The sequence below is a fragment of the Falco naumanni genome, chromosome 6, assembly GCF_017639655.2.
Source record: "Falco naumanni isolate bFalNau1 chromosome 6, bFalNau1.pat, whole genome shotgun sequence".
Lineage (NCBI taxonomy): Eukaryota > Metazoa > Chordata > Aves > Falconiformes > Falconidae > Falco > Falco naumanni.
The window spans coordinates 75,082,086-75,102,872 of record NC_054059.1 but is presented as its reverse complement, the minus strand read 5'-3'; the positions used below and the strand labels follow the sequence as shown (position 1 = coordinate 75,102,872).

The 20,787-nt window shown below is 38.6% G+C and overlaps 1 protein-coding gene across 6 annotated transcripts in view; it reads right to left on the bottom strand.

Moving 5' to 3' along the window:
• ARID4B (AT-rich interaction domain 4B) overlaps positions 1-20,787 on the bottom strand; it is a 101,024-nt gene that overhangs the window by 55,706 nt on the left and 24,531 nt on the right. For all 6 annotated transcript variants that reach the window (XM_040597201.1, XM_040597200.1, XM_040597203.1 and 3 more), the window contains exons 3-8: positions 15,437-15,547; positions 10,582-10,647; positions 9,886-9,976; positions 5,500-5,579; positions 3,032-3,123; positions 624-762 (exon numbers count right to left, since the gene is read on the bottom strand). In XM_040597201.1, coding sequence (XP_040453135.1) covers positions 624-762; positions 3,032-3,123; positions 5,500-5,579; positions 9,886-9,976; positions 10,582-10,647; positions 15,437-15,547 — 579 coding nt within the window. The remainder of the gene's footprint in view (positions 1-623; positions 763-3,031; positions 3,124-5,499; positions 5,580-9,885; positions 9,977-10,581; positions 10,648-15,436; positions 15,548-20,787) is intronic.

Here is a 20,787-nt window from a genome sequence, read left to right as displayed (position 1 = left end):
TCCTTAGACTAAGTGATATTTTATTATAATTATTATTAAAATATATTTAATCTATCTTATTATAACTATCTTTATGCCAGAATAAAGGAAGATAGAAAATATTTGTACTAAAAGACTACAATGTTATTTTCAAGTAGAGAATTACCAATGAATTTCCTATCTACCACAGTGACAAAGAAAAAATATTTCATTATATTATCAGATGTATTTATATAGAACAGAGAAAAAAAACACCCATGTAATCACTGAACTTCCCCTCTTTTTGCACTTCTTTATACTTTCTTCCTTGATAGAACCTGGTAGTTTAGAATAATGACATGCAATACCCTCAAATTTAGTTCAACAACTAAACACGCTGTTAAGCTGGAATTAGTCAACAATTATGGCTGTTTGGAAAAAATAAAGCCACCTTAGCAATCACTTTCTCTAAAGAAACATACTTACATATATATTGCCTTTGACTATTATGATACAGTCCGATTTGAAGAAACGTATTAAGTTCTAATAAAAATAGATTAATCCATCAAAAATGAAAAAGCCTACCAAACAACCCACCTTTCTTTGGTGCCTAGGAAATTAATTAAAATTTGTAAAATAATAATAAAAAAATATGAAACTCTTACCAAGGCTGGAAACCACAGAGCTTTCTTTTTATCCACACTGAAGCAGTCCACACACACAACTTTCCCTAATAACTCGTCACTTTGTTTCCTATCATCTTCGTCTTCATCGCTGGAAGAGGATGAAGATTCTTCTTCAGGACTAAACAACAGAAAAAGACTTAAAACTCAACTATTCAAAACTTGGCTATTATAATTACAGGAGATCCAAAGCTAATTGTCAGAGGCATAAATAATAGTGACTTGAATTGTCTGTCACGTGTTTTAGGATAAAAATGAATGGAAGTATTTACAAGGATATTATAATACCAACTTCACAAACTCAAACATTACAAACCCAGAAATGCACACCTACATACATGTAATACATGCAAAACCACCGCCATGCATCCACATGGAAGAACAGAAATGAAATACACTCTCAGGACACTCAAAATTAAAATTCTGCCCTAGTGAAACATTGGTTCAATAATACTGTTGCAGTTGCAGTTTTGGACAAACATTATGCTAAACCATTTTGGTTTTCTTCTTAATCTCACTATGCTTTTACTTTAACAGCCATACAGAATAAAAAGCTATTTTAAGAGAGGACAAATCTCTGAAGAAGAAACATCAGCTATGAAGATGAATAGCAAAGAGAAAAAGTAGTCTGTTTATCCTGGAACAGTTCTCTAAAGATATGCAGTGAAGCATTTCAATGACTGTTTCAATTTCACATTGAACAAAGTGCTGCAATGTAAGTAGATGAGCAAAGGTGCAAGTATGTTTTGATTAAAAAATGTTCTGGCTCATTGTTTTGACTGTTCCAGTACAAAGTTGCACCTGGTTTTAACCACATGGGGAGTCTACATGTACAAAACTATTCCAATTACAATCACCTGCAACTGATTTTAGAATAAATAAATAAATAAATAAATAAATAAATAAATAAATAAATAAATAAATGTTCAGCGCTCCTGGCTCTCTCCAGATATATAGGGTTTTACTAGTCACTTTGAAAGTTAATTCTCAGAAAATACACAGTGTGTTCAACGAGCACAATAAGCAGAATTTTAAAAGCTATTTTCCATTTTACAAAAAACAATTTTTGAGTACAAAGTTCAATATTAACAGACAACTCACAGCATTTGGGTAACAGAAGATAAGCGATTTAAAGTCTAAGGTGACTTATGTTTGATTTTCCCCACCCTAATCTTATGTCATCATTTGGAGGGCTAATAAAGCATTGAGTTTTTTCCCCTCAACCTCCTTTTAAAAAAGTAGTGATTTCTTCTAAAATACAGTATAAAAATCTTTCAGGCTGCTTTCTGGGGTTTGAGAATCTCTTGTGGGAAAAGAAGTAAAGGACTAGAAAGAAAGCCAAGGTTATTTTAGAAAGACTGTAAAGTTAGTTCAGTTATACCAGTATCTGTGCAATTTGTCTTTTTACTCAGTTCAGACAATATTAATCATAAGTTAAATGTTTTGTTTCTGACATAATAATGTCCTGTACAGTTAGGGAAAACAGAGAGGACAACCCAGCCACAGACACCAAGGATGCTGCAAGCACATTCTCTGTGGTATATGCCAGCTTCTTCCATCTTTTCCCTTCAATACGTCACAAATTACTAAACCAGTAATTGAGTAAATTTATAGTACCTCTATATACACAGTGCAATATTTATTTCAAGCTATCAAAAATAGCATGAAAGGCTAATGCAAGCATGAAAACCCCCTTTCTACCCCAGCCACTACCACAGCAAAACTTTAAAAATAAAACCAACCAACCAACCAAAACCAAACCCACCCACAACTGACAAAGATGAACAGTCAGTGGAGTATTTAAAACTGTTTTTTCAAGATCACAGCTACCAAGAAGTTTGGCACCTGGGAAATCAGGCCGCTACTCTTGAACTTTGTTTTTCTATCAGTAAGCTTTGCTGCAAACCGCAACACTGTTCACCTATTTCTAAAAGCCCTTAAGAGACCTTGTAATGAGAAACCAAAGGTCTACATGAAGATTCTGGTACCTTCTACAAAGACTTCATATCAGCTGGACAAAGGCTGCATTGTAATGGTTTTAATTTGGGTCCAACACATTTATAATACCAACTTTACTACAGAGAAGCTTCTGAATATAGCTTAACAACACATTTCCACTTGGTGTGCCATTTTCTTTTTTTACTGAAGTAACAAAACCAAGAAAAACCACTTTTGCCTGTACCCACTACTATTTTAAATACTGATTACACAAAAACTTCTTGTAATTCTTACATGCAACAATACACGCAAAACCGACTTTCAGTTTGAGCGCTTTTCATATGGCTTCCTGTTTTCTCAATGTGAAGCCTGCCCGTAAAATAAAACTCCACACACGCTGAAAGCTTCCAAATTGAATACAGACAGCACAGATGCAAAGACGTTAGACTTACATATGATTGGATCTCCTTCCTCTGTTTGTTTTCTTTCCTATAACAGGAGTCCCAAAGTGTTCAGGATTTGTGAGTGGAAGCTGATCTAATGTCTGTTGAAATGAAAAAATACATATACGCACATATATAAAAACATCTGGCATAATTTATTCTCCAAATCATAAGTTTGTATAACCTAGTTAAAGTAATTTTTGTCAATAGAGAGACACTCTCATTACAAAAGAAATACAGAAGTTCAGCAGAGATGTCACTGCTTTAATTTTAAAAGGTAATGTGTTTTGTCTTGGGATTTGTTTTGGTTTTTTTTTTTAAAACACTTTTTCCACATCCCTGAATAATTAATTTTTGTCCAACACACAAACAATTCCTCCCAGAAGTTCTGCCTTTGGACCATTCAAACGCAGAGATTTAAGTATTATCTCTACAGGATGAATTTTCTACTTGTCCTATTATCAGATTAAACACCCAGTCATCTACTTATAAATGAACAAAGGTCGTCCCCTGTGAAATGAAACTGCAAGATAACTCAGTAGCAGTAGCAGCAAACATCACAAGTTAATTGTATTTTTCTTAGTAATTCAGATTTTGATATGGGAAAGAAAAATTTTAAAACAATTTTAAAGAGCTTGCTATACTGATAATTGAAAAGGTGCTAACTGAGGCTATATTAGCATCAAACCAAAGGGGAGAGAGAGAGAGAAAGAGAGAAGGAAAGAACGTTCTCCATTCAGGCAAAATGCTAAAGCATCAAGAGGACTTCATGGACATGCAGTATCTTCCTTCCCTGAGACTGCTGTCATCTGTTTAAATTATAACGATTCCAGATTTGAAGGTTCCTGGTACACAGGGTTTTTCTATAGGCACTTACTCCTTTCTTTGAAAGAAGGCATAAAGCTTTCCCAAGTAAACACAGTCCTTCAAATTACACTTCTGAGTTGTGTATGAATTTTTAAGCGTGACACATCAAGAAGAATCTCAGAAGTATTCTGTTTCAGACAGAACTGGACACAGAGACAATAAAATTGGCTTTTTAAATCTTAAAGTAAATGCATGATTACTTCGGAGTGTGGGGGACACAATGAAAGATCCCACACACTCAGCAAGTCAGAGATCAAGCTAAAGCAACATCAGAACAAGACAAACGTGTGGCACTGGTTTAATAACAAAAGAAACTGGAGATGCAATTTTCCCTGCTGAGTAGCTATGCAATCATGAGGTAATTAGAAATACACAACATACATTTCATTGAGGGCTGGTGACAATAAATTGCGTATCAGTGACTTCTGGCAAGACATCAAAAGCTAAGACAGTAAGAATGACGACAAAATAAAAGGTAGGAGTCACCTGAATATAAGATTTCTTTGAATCCGACAGAATAATGTGAAGTTACCCTTGTTCAGCCAAACGCATTGCAAAGCAATATATATACACACACACTAAAACTGTCAACCTGCTTACTATAAAGTAATACTCCTGAAACCATTATTAAAATAGTATTTACGCAACACAAGCAATCTAATTTTCAGGAGTGGTGATCATTAACAAAATAAAATAAATTTTAAAGGTATTTAATCAAATGAACAGTACAATCTTTAAATTATGGCATTTATATCTGAATCCAGATTTAGGCATCTAATTAGGCCCTCCTCTTTACATGTGTTTAATCCTGACTTAGGATTCTAGAAGGTATCTGAACCTTCGCAAGAATGCAGTTAGCAGGCAACGAGCTCAGCTGACTACAATAAAACATATTTATGTAGAGCAAAGAACCCTTGTATTCAGTAGCTTTCCAGTAAGTAACATGTTTACATAAATCTGCCCATCAAGTTCAGATTGTTTTATGTAATAAGGAGTAAACCTCATTCTGAAATTTCAACTATTTGAAATTTGCTACAAATGTCTGTATACTTTAATATGCAAGTCACCTTTAAGACATGAACCAGTTTCAAAATAATGGTAACTGTCTTCAAATTAACAGGTAACAGCAACTTATAATTTGCCTTTTAAAAGAAAAGTACCGATCTTTCAAGTTTATCAGCTACTACAAATTAGACTTGCTCATCTATGTACAATTCAGCGGAACTTAATTATGTCTAGAGAATTACGTAAATTTGTTCATGTAGCATATTTTGATTTTTTTACTTACAGATTTATTTTTTTTATATAAAGCAAAGTAGTTCTGTGATTGCAGGTTTTTGTGTGACCTACAATCTATGCACCACTAGAAATACAAAAATGAAAAATATTAAATTCTGATTTTGTTGCTTAACATACACGATTTAGTGAAATTAAATTGATTTAAATATTGATTTTTAAAAAGAGCAAGCCAGACCCTGCAGACTGTATTTTACATAATCCCCATTTTTAGTAGCATGGATGTATATAACATACTGAATACTGAGGTACTAAAAATAGCACTTTTAAATTTTTCTAAATAAAAAGTTGTCGCATAAAAATTCTTCAATTACCTCGCTTTCAGCGAAATGTCTTTCTCCTTTCAAACACAGGGAAGAGCGTCTAAGAGTCTTCTCATCACCATCATCAAATACTGTCACCAGGCAGGAAGAGAAGCAAGGAAAAATAGATTATTTATTTATTTATTTAAATCCAGATATTGCTAAGTGATCGATTTAGGTGTCAGAAAGAATGAGATATATATTCCTGCAGCCAGGGCTTAAAACAAAGCTGCACCTGGACACTACTGCACATTCAGTAAAGCATCTGCACATACTGACCAAATACATAAGCTGATGTCTCACCACAGCTACTCCATGCTTGCATATCTTAAATGCAATCTTAAGTAGCAGCTGAGCAGACAACTCATTGATCAGGACATAAAATTAAAAAACAGTGCATGCCAGACTTTAAAAAACATTGTGCAAACATTTTCAATTTTTACAGAACATTATTACATAACCAGGAGTTCTAAAATATTCAAATGGAAGCTATGCTTACTGTGGAGAAACATAAATGGGTATTTTGAGAAAAAAAGTTACAGTTGAATGCCATGTGATAGTTCAACACCTTTCTCTGCTGACTTCATTCAGCCGTGCTATAAAACAAATGTCTAAGAAAGATGACCATCAAAGTGCAGACAATCATCAAACCCAGCTGTAGTGAGAGAACTGGAGCTCCTGGTTTCCATCTGCTACCTCTGCTATCACTAGGATCAACTGGAACCAAGTTCGTAACAGTTGGCTTCAGCTGTATGCTTTATACTTTCGAATCTTGAAATACGCTGCACACATTCAAGGTGGGATCTTCAGAAGCCATGTAAGAAGTAAGCTTTCGTCAAGTTTTCTACAGCTGCTTCATGGAGGAAAACTCGGTGCTAAGTTTTAACTCTCAGGCTATGCCTGCACTGTTCAGTGAGACACGAACTGACCTCCTCTCCCCTCCCCAGCAGTGATAACAATTACATTCTTTTCCCCATACTGCAGTGACCTTGAAGACTTTTGTGGGCATGAAAACAACCCCAAGATTAGATTAAAATAATACATTAAAAAAAGTTTCAGCGATTTCTTAATATGTGTCTTTCATCGTCATTCAAATAATCCCTTCTGTCCGTCAACACTACTTCTGATTCTGTCAGTCTCATAAGAATTCAACCATGTGGCAGAAAACTAAAAATACGTAAACTCTTTCACAAACAAGAGTCAAAATAACTGTGTTAGGAAAATGGCTGACAACCAGCAAAAGATACCTGGCAAGATCAGAGAGATTAATTTTCAGCCATGTCTGGCTTTCAGATAGTGGGTGCTATACTCTATTTTCAACATCTACTAATTTAAATTAAAAAATACAAAAAGCAACAAGGTACATCAGAATTATTTATTGGTATTTATTTGATATGAAAGTCACTCTTACCTAGTTCTGAGCATTTTTCATCCCTATGCAAAACTCAGTACTAATGATGAACAAACTTCCCTCCCTGTAACTACCATTCCCCAGTCTATTTGTACTACAGTAATTGTGGAGTACTGTTTAGTGATAAAATATCAGTCATAGATGCCCATCTGTCATTTCAAAATTTGTTGAGAAGTATCAAGGGCAGGAACAGCACAAGAAAATACACAGATTTGGAGCTGCACCTCAAATGGTCAACACATAATTAAGCCCCCCCTTGTTTAAGTGAAGTAGAAGGCAGCAGGTTCCTAATTCAGTCTGTGTTAATTAACCTAACAGTCTCCTTACATAATGACAGATTAAAAAAATATATATAATCTATCCACTTCAAGGGATAAGCTGACTACAACAGAGGTAAACCTATTCAGAGCTAGGTAGGTAGCCACATTATGTATCCTATTTGGTAATCTGCTTGTGGCCTCTTCCCTGCCAGAGGGATTCTTAATCTTGTTCCATAACATGAATTCATTCAAAGGAAAAGCTTCACCTCCCTGAAAGACTTGTGTGGCCAGCATAGCACATACGGCTGCAATGCATGACATTCTAATCTAATGGAACATCCTCAAAACAATCTACTGAGGAGACAGGAGTGTAATGCATTTTGAAACACCTATTCTGAAACTGCAAGGGGGGGAAAAAAAAAGGCAACCAAATGAAAATAAAACCACTTTGAATTCTGAGAAAAAGCAATATGATGACAAAAAAGTGCAGAAGGGGATAAGACTAATTTTGAACATGCACAATTCTACATTTTTAGTAAAGCAATCCCATGTTCCCCCCCCCCCCAGTAAACACAGAGTTAAACATTAATAATATCATTTAAACTTTCTAAACACACATTTATATGACTGATGAAACAGTATCTAGTTACCAGGATTGGAACACCTCAAGTTTTTTGAGGAATTCTTATATGACAGGCAAATTAACTAAGGACACATTTATAACTATGCTATAGTAACTGTAAAAGGCTTTACCAGTTTTGGTCTGCCAGGGTTTTTTTGTTTGGGGTTATTGCTTTTTTTATGAATTTAATTTAGTTGCTATCTTCCTTTGGTAGGAAAGTAGTAGCACCAAAAAATACATGTAAACCTAACTTGATGTCCAATTTTATTCAGACAACATCTCGTGAATACAAGACAGACAGGGATGATCTTAAAGCAACCCTGCTTGTACTTCAGTGCTGAAAGTGTTCTCAGGCAGCCCCAAAATGGTTATTCCATGCTTCTGCTGCACTGGCATAAACAGTCTTAAGCAACAGCTTCTGGAAAGGTACTACTTCAGCTCTGTCTGTCCCTTCACAAGGTTTTTCACCAAATCATCGTCATTTTATCCACAAAATCATTAGCAACATAAGTAATGAGATACTTCTCAAAAAAGTGCTCGGACAACATTAGATAACTGCTGGTTAAGATACGTGCTAATTCTGAAATCTGGTAAATGGCAACTCCCTTGAAGTAGGACTTTCACTCAGATCTGCAAAGTCATCACTGTCTGTAAAGATAATTTCGGTCTCATTTCACTCAGCCTCCTGACAAAGATTACTCTAATCATCCACTGCTAGAGTTATTTCTCTCTCAAAGTGCTTTTACACAGCCAGCAGCTGTGCTACTTTTACTGATTCTGCAAGGTCAACATGCTTTTGTCTACTTTTATCTACAAAATATGGTTTTCAGTCTCAACTCTTACATCTCTTCGTATTTCTCAAGTTCAGGATTTTTGACAGACATCTACTTTGATTTAGAGACTGCAACTCCATGCAACCTACCTTCAAGATTTAATCTGCACGGACTCCTATCTTACTCTTCTTGCTGAACTTCTAATGTCACACTTTCTCAGAAGCGTAACATACAACACAACATAGTTCTAACACCAGCTATACCATTCTGTTTTTAAAAGCGCTCGTATCTGATCCACTTCTATACTGCTTACCAAAACACTGTCTGTAATGTTAATCCTTGCCTTTATACCTCATGTTTCACCCCATCCTAACCTGATCTCTCCTCTACTCATACATTCTACTTCTCCAACAAGAACACAGATATATTTTCTGCAACACATATCTGAAAGGTCTTAAGTAAACTTACAGCTCTATTCCTTTCCAACAGGACTATGACTAAGGAAAGTTAGTCTTTCCCTAGTTGTTCAGCATTGCCTCATCAACAACAAACCTCAATATCTCAAAACAACTGTCTTGCTAAGGTTCTTTCAAGACCTGGTCTTCATCTTCCCATGCCCCAGTTACGTGCCAAAGACAGGAATACGTAGTTTCTGAAGAATCAATACATTTCCTGTATACCTTTAAGACTACCAGTGCACAGGTGGAATACATGTTGTCATTCTACAGCTGACCAGTTTTTCCCAAGACAGACTAATCTGCTGCTACATAGTAAAGAGCAAACCCATGTTATATAAATTTAAAATACATATTTAAAGGGGAAAAATATATATATTTCCTTGTGGGCATGTATGGATACATCATCTAAAGTCTGAAATGTCACATTAGGAAATAAGGAAAATGAATGGGAGAAGACTTCTTTAAAAAACAAGCTATCACTGCTTTTACAGCAGCTGTTACCAGGATTAGGCCTGAAAATAGCGAAAAATAAGTACTGCAACTTAACATTTTGAAAGCACTTCTCTTCCTTTTTCAAGGAACTATGACAGCATACTTTGCTCCAGAATATTTAACAGTAGTATATTAAATATCTAAGAAGCAGTTACCAATTTATAGAGCAATTTACTGGGTCTTTATTTGGGGTCCCATTTTCACATTGCGAGGGGTACTGTTTCTTATAAAAAACCCAAACTCAGATGTTTAGGTTTTGGAGGGGTTTTTTTATACAAACTCTGAATACCTAGGCATCTCAAAAAAATCTCTCCCACCATGCTTAAGATATGTCCAGGTCACAGGCTTATTGTTATTCAGATACATGAATTATTTCTCTTACCTACAGTGTACCAACTTGCATCTGTTAATTTGTTGATAACTGCTTCCTGGTATGTTCCATCTGGATTCTTCACTTCCACAACAGTTCCTACCTAAAATACAAAAGCCACTTAGCACGGGAGAGCTTCTGAAACAGGCAATGAAGTTAATAGTTTTATATTCAGCAAACAACAAAAAAATTAATTTCTAACCTATTCCTATGTTAAATATACCGTATTTTTCCAGCTTCAATTGGATATATTTGTATCCCTCAAAACTTCTTTTACATTCCTCTAAAATAAGCCAACTAACTGAGCTAATTATTTCCTGCCAGCAGGTGGGGAGCAAGAACCAATTTGAATGATGTCATTCTCTTGTGTAAGAGCTTGCCCATCAAATCCTCTAGCCCAGTTTTCCAAAGCAAGAGTGACTAAATATCAGAGCCAGCCAAACTTCTTAGCTTTAAGGCCAAAAAGAACAAAGAGGCTTGCATCAGCCTATATGCTGCATCCCCTTTAACTACAAAGGAAAAAGTTACCATGGAAAGTATACTAACTATAGCTTTACAGCATTACCTTTTATGCTTTGTGATCCTACCTAGCCTGCGTAATAAATCGAACCTTCCACTTTGACCCCATACTGCATATACACATTTATGCCAAATACTGCAAAAGAACATTTTTCAAAGCATTAGCAAAATATAAAACAAATATATTACCTTTAAGGGACCCTTTATGTGGTCATCCTGCACTTCCACTGTTGAAGAATCATGTCGAAAAGTTACCTAAAAAATATAATTCAACTGACAATCACTTGATAAAATTGAGCAGCATGAACACATGCAGATGTGAACAGCCCTTCTCTTACTCTCGTCTTACAGTTAGTCACCATAATCATTCCGCTTGCTGAAAATTGTTTCATTCCTGTATTTTAGAAATATGAGGAGACATTTTCTGAGCCCTCAAAACTTCTAAAATATTTTTTTGTCTTTCAGAATAGAACCATTACCTCTGAAGGAAGTGACAACAATGTTTAATAGCTGCAAAAGATCTCTGGAGTTCTCTTAATGATTTGTAGTGCTCTAGTACCTCAACAAGAAAGAGTTGTTGAAAGAAAAAGTTATATTGTGTATAAATAATTTTAAAGAAACATTTATATTTCAATGCTCTGAAATCAAATAGTTTTAGCACTTACATCCAGCCCCCTATCATGGGCCCTGTGTGTGTGTGTGCTTTTGCTGATTAAACTGCATGTTCCTCACTCATGGTTGAAAGACTCACACTGCTGTCAACTAACCAAAACTAACCACCCAAACAGCCCTTCAGTTAATGCCAGCATAGCCTACACACTGCTATAGTTAACCGGAACTAAATGTACAGATGGTTAACTTTTCAGTCTTTCAGAACTGGAGTAAGTAAATCTCCTAAGGATTTCCAAGGTGTCTTCCCATGTCATTGGCTATGCCTTTAATCCTATCCTCATGAGGACATGCTGTCCACAAAAAAAAAAAAAAAAAAAAAAAAAAAAAAAAAAAAGTCTGGAAATTCAAACCTACAATTAAGTTATTTGTATCAAATGCTACAGATATTCACCATTTATTTCACTTAAAGTTAATTTGGTCACATAAAGTCACAGGATCCTCCTTTCAATTACACCTGAAGTTTTATTTCCACTCTGGTTTTAAAGTTCAGGGAAACAGAAAATTCTGGCATTACATTTTATGCACATTTGTACATTTTATTAACACACACAAATGATGTTCTTTAACATTCACCAGAACACACACACTTGGTATATGATGTTTTATTTACCATTCACAATAAGTAAGAATGTAACGTGAGATTCAGCCATGTAATAGTAACTCTCAACTACAGCAATTCCACATTAAATCTGAGGACTTGGTTCACGAGCGTCCCCAAGGTTGTGTTCTCACCATTGAGAGTTTCTCAGTAGCACACAGCAATAGCAGTATTTCCTTCAGAACAAGTGTCCTCTAACACCAACTCTCCTACTTAGCCTCCTCAGGTGGATAGTTTAAGGAGCTTTGTAAACCTTGATAGGAGCAAACAGACAAGAACAGCACCTACACCCAGGACTAAGGAGAGCCTACCTTGACTGCCTTGTTCGAAAAACAAATGCACTAAAATACTTCACTGCCTTCCAGGTGCTACTTCATGATATAGTCACCTTGTCCATCTTCTGTTAGAACCACAGCAATACACATTGTTGTTAAAGTATGTTCTTTTTAGAGCTCCATCGTCCCACCTACTGATGGCAACTACTGTGCCCACCAAAGTCCCACTTTATAACCTGAAAGCCAGGCAAAGGATTTAGGTTAGGAATCAACTGAGCAAACTACCCTTCTGAACTTCAGCCTGACAGATACAAGTATTTTGTTCCTCTCTTTTGGGGGTTTTATTTAGAAATCAAAAGTTCAGCTCAGATGCAAAACAATCTGAAACTTGCAGTCACTATTGGCTCATATGAAATACCCACTATATCAATTCTGATCTAAAGACATCTGTTTTTATTTACTGTCTGTAATTATCTTAAATGTATTTTACAGCAAAACGGAACTCTATCCAAAACCATGAGCCAGCCACAATGTACTATGATGAAAGGTAAACAGAGCAAATTGCTATTTGTATTTCAGAATGTTTTTTCTTTTTAAAGGTGCCTTGGGGCTTTGACTCTTTGGGGGAGAAGATTTTTCATACCAACTGTTTATGCTTCTTGAGATATTCATACACACTCAAAAAAATACTGGTTGTTAACAGAAATATTGATACTCCAAACTCAGTGTAACATCACTGGCCTTTGTTGAAGCTAAGAAAAGCGCCATCAGTATTTCTTATAGTGGAGTTTGATTCCCACAGTATTTATCAGCGTGGATCCTTTCTGTCTCAGGCTAAAAATTAAGATGTTCAGCACACGATCGACCTGTTCCAGATTCAGCTGGAACTTCCCTTCTCTTCACTGTCCTGAAAAAGAGGGTCCTGGTAGGCTCTGTAGAGCAGATGCTTCACTAGTTTCTAATAAAGACCTACACAGAAAACAGTGTCTTCTGAAACTTTTGTGGAGGGTGTCCAAATACAAGTGGGTGTGATGACGGTGCTAATTGTTTTATGAGACACTGTCAAAACAAACTGGCTTAAATAGCTCTCTAAGGCAAGCTGTAACAGATCCAATGAAGTGGACTACCACTCTTCTAACAATCAAAGTCTTGCCCTTTAGTAAAATTTGTACTGCCTTCAACACTTTTCACAACTCCAGGCAAATCTTAAATTTTACTTGCTTTCCATGACAAAGTAATGCAGTTACATTGTGTATCCTTCTGTACTATGTACAGAACCTGCCGAAGACTGCTAAACTGTGAGATACAGTACTTATTGATACTGAAATGACAAATAAATCATAGCATCACATACATCATTGTGATAAACTGAATAAAGTTATTGCATTGTACAGGTGATGGAATAGTTAGTATGAAGGGTTCCCTCAAAATATTCTAGGAAACGGAATTTGACAGAAGCCACAAGCAGATAGAAGGAGACACAATTAAATGTATTTTACTTGCCTGAAGATGACATACTCCATATTGAAAAAAAATGCTGCCAACCTCCTTTCTCAACAGAGCATCTAGTTATAAAGCTTAAATGAAAGCTTCAAGCTAAAATTGGTGTTATGAAGTTAACTTTTCTTTTCCTCTACTAGTTCTAGGGGACTGGGGCATAAAATGTATTTGGGGCCAGAAGAAACTGTTAAACAAGTGGAAAATAAATGCAGCAGATAAAACTACCAAAATTCCGAGGTACACCTGATAATAAGAATTTGGTTAGATCTAATACTGAGGAAGGTCTGCACGTGCCAGAAGGAGTGGAGAAGATTTTTAGATAACATCAAGAGGTCACTGTTAAGTTTAGGGAATGCACGTTCCTGGTGGAGGAAAGACAATGTGAACTGCACTTATGCAGAAAAAAAATCTCAACCACAAATCACATTGCTCTGCAAAGCCACAACTGTACTGGGGCCTAACAGCCCTAAGCTACACAGTAACAGTGAAGACGCACGCACAAACTTGAATCTACAGGGCTTCAGGCACAGCCTCCACAAACAACTCACAGTAAAAATTCTATTCCATTTCATTGCAAGATCTTTCTGCAAAACACGGCAGTGACCAAACTGCAAGTAATAATCCCGTACGAAAGTATTAATCAGTAAGTGCAAGTGGCCATCTGAAGAGCTGAAAGGAGTTAAGATTGCACTGATCTAGGCACAACACAATTCCTGTACTTAAATACTGATACTAAACAACTTAAATACCAATACTTAGTCACTTAAACTCAATGGTGCTGTAAAGCATAGACCAGCTGATGCTGTTAAGAGTTATGACTAATGAAATGAAAAGACCACTAATTTGCTCTAAAGGCTTTTTAAAGATGTAAGATTTAAGACTTAATAGCTTCTTGTTACAGTTAATGTTATTATCAAGTAAGTGACAACAATCCTTCCCACCAGGGCTTTTGGAGATAGCCTGCTCTCTCCCTCATAGATACTATAGGCAAACATCGGCCATACCATGAGGGCAGATTCAAGCAATGCATGACAATTTATAATGGAGGCTCTTCTGTAACACATTATCACCGCTCACAATTCACACATTTTCAGTTCTATTTGCAGTAGATAAAATAAAACTGCCACTATAACCCTGCTGCAGAGCAACAATCTAATTTATATTCCCTAAGTGCTTCTGATCCTTCCTCTGTTGTATTTCTGTATGAGGTTAAGAGGCAGAGCAGAAAAACAGTACCTGCTCTGACATCAGAAACTTTTAGGGCAATATTACCCAAACAGAAATATAAGGCCATTCACCAGTCTAGACTTACTATATATTAAAAACAAGCTCAAATATTGTTCTCTTTATTTCTAGAAATGATACTTTAAATTTCCAAGGGATGTTAAAATGTATCTCTTATATTCCCCTCACCACAATTTTTATTTCTGCTGCATGTGGTTTATATGGATTCATTCAGTCATTAACTAGTCATCACAAAGATTAGGCAAGATCCCCTGCTTGCTATTCTGTAGGACTCAATATGCCAAGTCTTTGTTGCAAGACAGCAGGATTCCATCTTATTCCTGAAGCATTATCTTGTTGCCACTGCTAAATGACAGTGACCTGTGCTCCTAAAGTAAAAGAAAACATATTAAACCTACTTTGAGGAGTTTGGGCTATTTTCTGATAACATTCTCCCATGCATAAGCCTACATTTGTTGTATTTTGATCAATTACTTTAAGGTCAGCCTGTGGCATGAAGGCCACAAATACTGGATGCAAGCGGATGACAAAGCAGTGAAAGCAACAGAACATACTGAATTGTGGGGGGGTGGGGGGAACCCCTCCCCTCCCAACAGAAATAGGCTTACTGTTATTTCACAGCTTGCACTACCAGCCTCCAAGGAAAGGACAGCCTCTTAGCTGTCTTGAGGCTATAAAGAGGTTTCACGTTGTGCCATTTTGAACACTGATGACTTGCCCCCTCCCCCCAAGTGTTTGCAAGAAAACCACATACCTTGACTTTGACAAGTCTTTTTGCTGTCTTGATCTTGGCTTCACAGAAGGCTCCCCTATACTTCGCACTCACATCAGTGCCCACTGTGAGATAGGGAGGCTCATCAATGGCCTGGAAAGGAAAACAACTGGGGTTTAATCACTGGCCACTGACAATATAGCTGTCATGGTCTTGCTAGCTTTTGCAACAGAGCATTACGAAACAGCCCAATAAAACCTAACTTCACAGCGTATGTGTATCACAGCAGCAGAAACACAGAACACAACACAAAGCTCATAGGATGACTACCACAAAATGTAATAAACGGATACCACAGTTGTCTGCAACAAGCATCACATAAGCCTCCAACTTCTGCACCATTTGAAAACATAGCAGATGACCAGTTCTGCTGCAATGGTGAAGGCCAACCAAGTGTTCTACCTTCTCTTTTCACTATCTCAAGATCCGATGGGTCTCATGAAGACATTAGTGTTTATTCCCCTCAAATAATTACGGTTCATTTTTCATTACCAAGTAGGACAACTCTGAAGAGACTTTTGCTTACTCACTTTTTCACCTGGTGGGTGCTCACCAGGAGAGCAGCCTGAGGGGCAGAGTACAGCAGGAGAAAAATGGTGGGATAGATGCACAATGCAGGTGAAGGGCCCAGACAAAAGACAAGTTCTGTAACAACCAACGGAGGAACAGGTGACACCCAAACAGGAAAACAAGAAATAGAAGAGGAAGGAAGGAAGTGTTTTCTGGGGGTAGGAGGAGAATGTGGGTCCAATTAGTATGCAGAGTGAGCTCAGTGAAGGCTCTCTCCCTTCAAAGAGGTCCCCCCTTATCTCATACAACCTCTCCTAGTGTAATCTCGGGGAGGAGATTCTAGATAACTGAACCACCTCGCTATCACTTCATAGAATGTGGGTCAGAAGAGAGAAGGCAGATGGTGACAAGCAAGAGGAGTGAGGTATGGTTCCAAGAGTTGCAAGCCTCCACACAGCCCCAAACAAGAGCTGGGAAGAGAGATCTAAGCCCTTGTCTAAGCCCATGTTTCTGCACCCCTACAGATTCAAACCCAGCTTACAAGAAGAAACTCTGGCACATCCAGGCTCTCTGTGGGAAGAATATAACGTCCTTCACAGGTCTCAGAGCTACTATTTGATACTATGGTGCTTGAACTCATCATCAGGTAATTCCCACTGGCAGTTTCCATCCCCAATACCTCAGAAGTAAGGGCATGCAAGTGTGTACCTGAATGATTCAATGATAATTTTTCAGAAATTTCTTTGAATTGAGAGACATGAGATGCTACAGTGTTAACCTTGTATTAATGATTTTTACTTTGACTCTGCTCAAACCTACCTCTCATTTTCAGGGAATAGAATATATTTCAGAGTACTAGAAAACTGTTGCCAATCTGCACTTGTTAAGATCACCAGAAGCCAGAGTACTCTAATGAATCCATCCCTCTCCCACTGCATGCATGATGTGTGACTGCATGCAGAGTGGTAGGGTATACTACTCTGGTAATAGTATACCCATGAACACATATTTTCTCCTATTCCAGACTTAGTAACAATAAAACTCAACTGAGACTAATGAGGTATCTGTTAAGACTGCTGAGATTCTGAAATTCATTCCCTCCTTTCCTGTCTAAGAGTATAAGTGTACTTGCCTTCAAGGCAAGCTGCAATGCTTTTCTCTTACTGCAATCAGAAGGATGCTGAAACAGGCACTTAGATAATGGTAAATCTGGTTTTCCTTACTACTTTCAGTATAGCGCACTAATATGGCTGCTTCATAGAAAATAAATCTGAAAAGCAGGAACTGACTGACTTGACTGACTCTCGCAAAGTCAGTAATGCCCTAAGAGGGGAGCACCCCTCCTGCTCTCCGCTCCACCCTTTAGTGAAGAAACTCTTTCAGCACTACAATGTTGATAGCCTTTCATGCCAGTTATCTTGCAAACAAAAGTCATCTCAATACTCTATGCTTTCTTTCAACAAGATAGACAGATCCCAGATGGGTCCACACAGATGCACATAGTCAGAATTCTACAAACACTTCAAGTTGTGTCGGTATCAGTCTATACCTCCCTATACAGCCAAATTAACATTATGAGTTGGTCTTTGAGGTAAGTTTAAGTTACAGAAAATTAAGAACACTTTTTCTTCACTATCGCTGAACATTAACTAAAAAGAAGGTCTACAATACTGGGAATCAAGACAATCTGAAGCTCTGGCCTTTAACTGCTTGCAAGTTTACGGCAGAGGAACGGGCAAGTCAACAATCAAACTTTAACACAGGATTTTAAAATCTTACTAAGACTGTAATCACCGATATTAGTGATTACTTTATCACTACTCTGTCTTATTTTTAAAAGCTTCTTCCAAAAAGAACATTCATTTGAAGAACAAACATCTGTGAGAACTGGTTTATGTTACTACCACACCGGGTAATTTCAATCCCTAGTCTATACCTCCTTAGTTTTATGATAGCTAACTCCTTTCACTGGAATTAGTTAATATTTACCATTGTAAACAGAGTAATTTCAAATAATAGCAAACATATGGACCATTTCTTACCACTGTAGGTATATTTACTAAAAATACAGTACTGGAGTGACTTTTGAGAGGAAAATTTATACTGATGAAATGCATTTAATTACCACTGTGAATCACTAAACATTTTAAAATAACCATGTGAAAACTTCAGTGGATGCACAGAGGAAATTTTCCTGCAATTTTATTCTTCCACTGAAGCACAAGTTATGTGGGCTTTTGCTCCCCAAACTACTTAACTGAAACTTTCAAAATACTTACCTCATTCTGACTGATAGTATCAGCTGAAAATGGTAAGTTAAAACATCTAGCAAGATGTGATGCATCACAGAGAACGCAAACTAGAAAAGTAAACATTAATGATCAAAGTCTGGCATTAATATCAGATCATCCTTACCATGAATTTGTCATTTTCACCAACTCTAAATGAGTCACCTGTTCTCAAGCAGGATTTATTCAATTCCACCAAAATTAGATAGAGATTAAAAATAAGTATACAGCTATTTTTACCCTTCTGTTATCCCTTCTCTGCTTTGTGCTTACATCATTTAATAGACACCCTTACACTCGGGGTGAATGTCCCTTTGCCTATTTAATTTTAACATGCTTCAGCAGGATTTGTTTTCATTCTTTACCTGCTTTTCAGTGCAGGTTACCATAAAAAAAAAATTGTTAAAAATGCAACTAAAATCTGAGAACATAATTCAGGATTCTTGGAAAAGGTATTACAAGCATATTGAAAGCAGCAGCACTGCAATGGTCTTTAAGGGAGAAGGGGAGACTCGCTGTTGGACTACCCTACAATAAAATGTTCTGAGCTTCTTAAGGTTACTAATCTTGAGACAACTCTACTAGTCTCATATGTTGCTGTCTCCAAATCTCTGTGCTGTGGTCTCAGCCTTCATTTTATTTTAAAACAAGGTAATTCAAATTTACATCATTTTATACCCAAATATAGCATCTTGCACTTTGTAAGTAAGAATCATCTTTGCAGCAGCTTGTCATAAAACCATCTATAAACTTCTGCCCAACAGGAAAAACTGAAGAGTATGCCCAGCACACGCCATCATGCATCTACAGTGAGATCAGAGCTTCATTCACACCAGCTTATAATATACATCCTGGATTTCCTCGCTCTCAATGTTCCTGTCTCTATTACTCTCTTGGAATATCCTTCAGTTCACATAGGGAGGAGCAAGGGAAAAGTGAAGCTGATGGGTTTTGACGGTCAGCTGATGGCTGAAATCTCTTAAGTTTGTTGTGGTCGTTTGTTTTATTTTTGCACTAGTGGCAGAAGACTGGTATTTAAGATCCTCACTGAAACAATTTACCAAGCAGGCGCTTACATGAGTGATCACTATTCTGTTCGCAGTAACGACTGAGGCTAGGCTACCAGGAGGGGGGCTGGCTCTGTGGGGTGACAACGGGGCATGGACCATCCTTCACCCAAGGGAGACCTGTGGAGGGCTGTATCCGAGGCCTGGCTCCCTTGGGAGCGTGGGACCGCGGCCAGGCTGGGGGCACGGGGGGCTGTTATGTTAAGAGACGGGTGGGCCCTTCCCCAGCACTGGCTCCGGCGTGGTGCTCCGGCCAAAGCTGAACGTTACCAGCGGCTGGAGCAGCTCCTCGATGAGCAGCTGAGAGCCGCCTCGATACTCCAGCTTCCATAGGGCTGCGGGAGGGAACAGAGCCCGGCGGGCATTAGGTCGTGCGGGAGGGGAGAAGCGCAGCCGGGCACCAGCACCCCCCGGGGACCTGCCTCCCGGGCGGGGCGGGGGGGCAGCCCCGCAGCGGGCCCTGCCGCTTTAAGAGGAGGGGCCCGAGCCGGGAAGCTGCCAGAAGTTTCTGGCTGCCCGAGCCAGCGCCGAGCGCTGCCGCCCGCCCTCCCCGAAGGCGCCCAGGGCCGCGCTCCGGCAGATTAAGCGCGGATTGCCGTTAAACTAAATTTGTCCCCTTAAGGCGATTGCCGGGTAAAGCCGCACGCAGGCCTTCCCGGGGAGCCGGCCGCTGCTGGAGCCGTGCCCCGCCGCCACCGGGCGCCGTTTCCTACCCCGCACGGCGGCCGGGGGGGGAGCCGAGCGGCGCCGCCGGGCCCTGCCGCAGCCGGTAACGGCGCCGCCGCGGGCGCCTGCAACGCGGTTCGTGCCGCGCCGCCCGCCCGAGACCCTCCGGGGCTGCCGCTGGGGCCGCGGCTCCGCAGCAGCGCTAAAATGTGTATCGCGCCGTGCATTCTACAGCTGCAGCCAGAAACCCCAAACTTTTTAACGATTTCTGGCATCCTCTTGGATGAGCAACAAGGGATAAAACGAACAGGGCTTCCTGCAGTTTTGCGCTTCCCATTAGGAAATCCAAGCTAACGCGCAGCCGACCTACTACTACTACTACTAAACTTTGTTTTATTAATGGCAATAGGATGAGTAGCTTCTTTGCTATCTCAGTTCACAACTGCTGTGGACGGACAGGATTTTCTATATGCAGCGCAGGCTGCCGCAGCTGAAAAGCCGGTTTACCACTTAAATAAGAAGCGGTCTCTAGGTGACCAGTCAGCAATTTCCACCAATTCAGTGGCTGAATTTTCTTTGGCAGGCAAAGCAGGCTGCTGGAAGGGTTCCGCTCCAGCCTTCGAGCTGATTATACTTGGAAGGACTGATAAATGGCTAGATGCCCACATCATAAAACAACCTGCACATCTTCTGAATTTGGATAGTCACATCAGTACTAATGGTTCTGGCCTTAGCAGATCGAGAGAGAAAACACATGGACCCCTCCAGAGCACTTTGGAATAAACATCGTTAACAGTGCAGT